At 41.9% G+C, this 2,500-nt stretch overlaps 1 protein-coding gene across 1 annotated transcript in view; it reads right to left on the bottom strand.

The window, feature by feature from the left end:
• The window catches only part of tbx22 (T-box transcription factor 22), a 10,128-nt gene that overhangs the window by 6,614 nt on the left and 1,014 nt on the right, over positions 1 to 2,500 (bottom strand). The window contains exon 2 of the mRNA XM_017723527.2: positions 2,338 to 2,479. Within this exon, the coding sequence (XP_017579016.1) occupies positions 2,338 to 2,479 (142 nt within the window). The remainder of the gene's footprint in view (positions 1 to 2,337; positions 2,480 to 2,500) is intronic.

Raw genomic sequence — 2,500 nt, 5'->3', positions numbered from 1 at the left:
CGATACTGATTCTGTTATGATGCCAACACTGATTCTGTTATGATGCCAATACTGATTCTGTTATGATGCCGATAGAGATTCTGTTATGACGCCATTACTGATTCTGTTATGACGCCAATACTGATTCTGTTATGACGCCGATACTGATTCTGTTATGATGCCAATACTGATTCTGTTATGACGCCAATACTGATTCTGTTATGATGCCAACACTGATTCTGTTATGATGCCAATACTGATTCTGTTATGACGCCATTACTGATTCTGTTATGACGCCATTACTGATTCTGTTATGACGCCGATACTGATTCTGTTATGACGCCGATACTGATTCTGTTATGATGCCGATACTGATTCTGTTATGATGCCCATACTGATTCTGTTATGACGCCGATACTGATTCTGTTATGACGCCGATACTGATTCTGTTATGATGCCGATACTGATTCTGTTATGATGCCAACACTGATTCTGTTATGATGCCAATACTGATTCTGTTATGATGCCGATAGAGATTCTGTTATGACGCCATTACTGATTCTGTTATGACGCCAATACTGATTCTGTTATGACGCCGATACTGATTCTGTTATGATGCCAATACTGATTCTGTTATGACGCCAATACTGATTCTGTTATGATGCCAACACTGATTCTGTTATGACGCCAATACTGATTCTGTTATGACGCCATTACTGATTCTGTTATGACGCCATTACTGATTCTGTTATGACGCCGATACTGATTCTGTTATGACGCCGATACTGATTCTGTTATGACGCCGATACTGATTCTGTTATGACGCTGATACTGATTCTGTTATGATGCCGATACTGATTCTGTTATGATGCCGATACTGATTCTGTTATGATGCCCATACTGATTCTGTTATGATGCCCATACTGATTCTGTTATGACGCCGATACTGATTCTGTTATGATGCCCATACTGATTCTGTTATGACGCCGATACTGATTCTGTTATGATGCCGATACTGATTCTGTTATGATGCCGATACTGATTCTGTTATGATGCCCATACTGATTCTGTTATGACGCCGATACTGATTCTGTTATGACGCCGATACTGATTCTGTTATGATGCCGATACTGATTCTGTTATGATGCCGATACTGATTCTGTTATGATGCCCATACTGATTCTGTTATGATGCCCATACTGATTCTGTTATGACGCCGATACTGATTCTGTTGTGATGCCCATACTGATTCTGTTATGACGCCGATACTGATTCTGTTATGACGCCGATACTGATTGTGTTATGATGCCGACACTGATTCTGTTATGATGCCGATACTGATTCTGTTCTGACGCCGATACTGATTCTGTTATGACGCCGATACTGATTCTGTTATGATGCCGATACTGATTCTGTTATGATGCCGATACTGATTGTGTTATGATGCCGACACTGATTCTGTTATGATGCCGATACTGATTCTGTTCTGACGCCGATACTGATTCTGTTATGACGCCGATACTGATTCTGTTATGACGCCGATACTGATTCTGTTATGATGCCGATACTGATTCTGTTATGACGCCAATACTGATTCTGTTATGATGCCGACACTGATTCTGTTATGACGCCGATACTGATTCTGTTATGACGCCATTACTGATTCTGTTATGATGCCGACACTGATTCTGTTATGACGCCGATACTGATTCTGTTATGATGCCGACACTGATTCTGTTATGACGCCGATACTGATACATCTCAGATTTGTGCTGATTTGTGTGAAGCAGTAAAATTGAAGATATTTCAGATTTGTACAGTGAAGATTCATAACGACTGAAAAAGCTGTAAAAATACAGAATATGTTGTATTTTAAATTTCAGGCTGAAAAATTAAACGAAATTACTATGAATAGATATTTACTTTATATAGTCAACTATTTATTATTAAATTTACAGCATAATTTAATGACCTTTGGTTACCAAACAATCCTGAAATACTGAATAAAACGTCTTAAAATATTTTTCGGGTGTCGTCAGGAAAGTATCTTAAACTGCAAAGTAAGTTGAAATTGAATAGCAGCGGTTTTTAATGACCCGTGATGACGTGTTGGTGAGCTGTCGCGCGCATTAATGAGTGTTAAAAAGAAAATCAGCCGTTTCCAATAAAAACGCGCCGTCGTTGTGTTAGAATGTGCCGAAGTGGACCGGGCGGCTCTGAGCGGCTCTGAGCAGAGAGGAAAGTTCTGAATGGACTAAATCCTGTTTTCAGGCTTTCGGCTCAGTCGAAGCTTCAGCTGGACGGTTCGAAAGGCCAGTGCGCGCGCTGCTCGCCCGCGCTGTGTGAGGGGCGACCTACCTCCCCGCTTTGGTGATGATCATCTCGGTGCCGATCTCATGGAACCTCCTCCACAGGTCGGAGCCTTGAAGGTCCACGCGGACCTGTGGCTCAGGATCACAGGGCTCCTCGGTGGTCGTCCCCGGACCCGCACCGTCGCGCGCTGCTGAGTAAAAAGAAGTGA

The sequence above is a fragment of the Pygocentrus nattereri genome, chromosome 8 (assembly GCF_015220715.1).
Source record: "Pygocentrus nattereri isolate fPygNat1 chromosome 8, fPygNat1.pri, whole genome shotgun sequence".
In the NCBI taxonomy this organism is placed as follows: Eukaryota; Metazoa; Chordata; class Actinopteri; order Characiformes; family Serrasalmidae; genus Pygocentrus; species Pygocentrus nattereri.
This window is presented reverse-complemented; position numbering and strand designations above follow the sequence as displayed.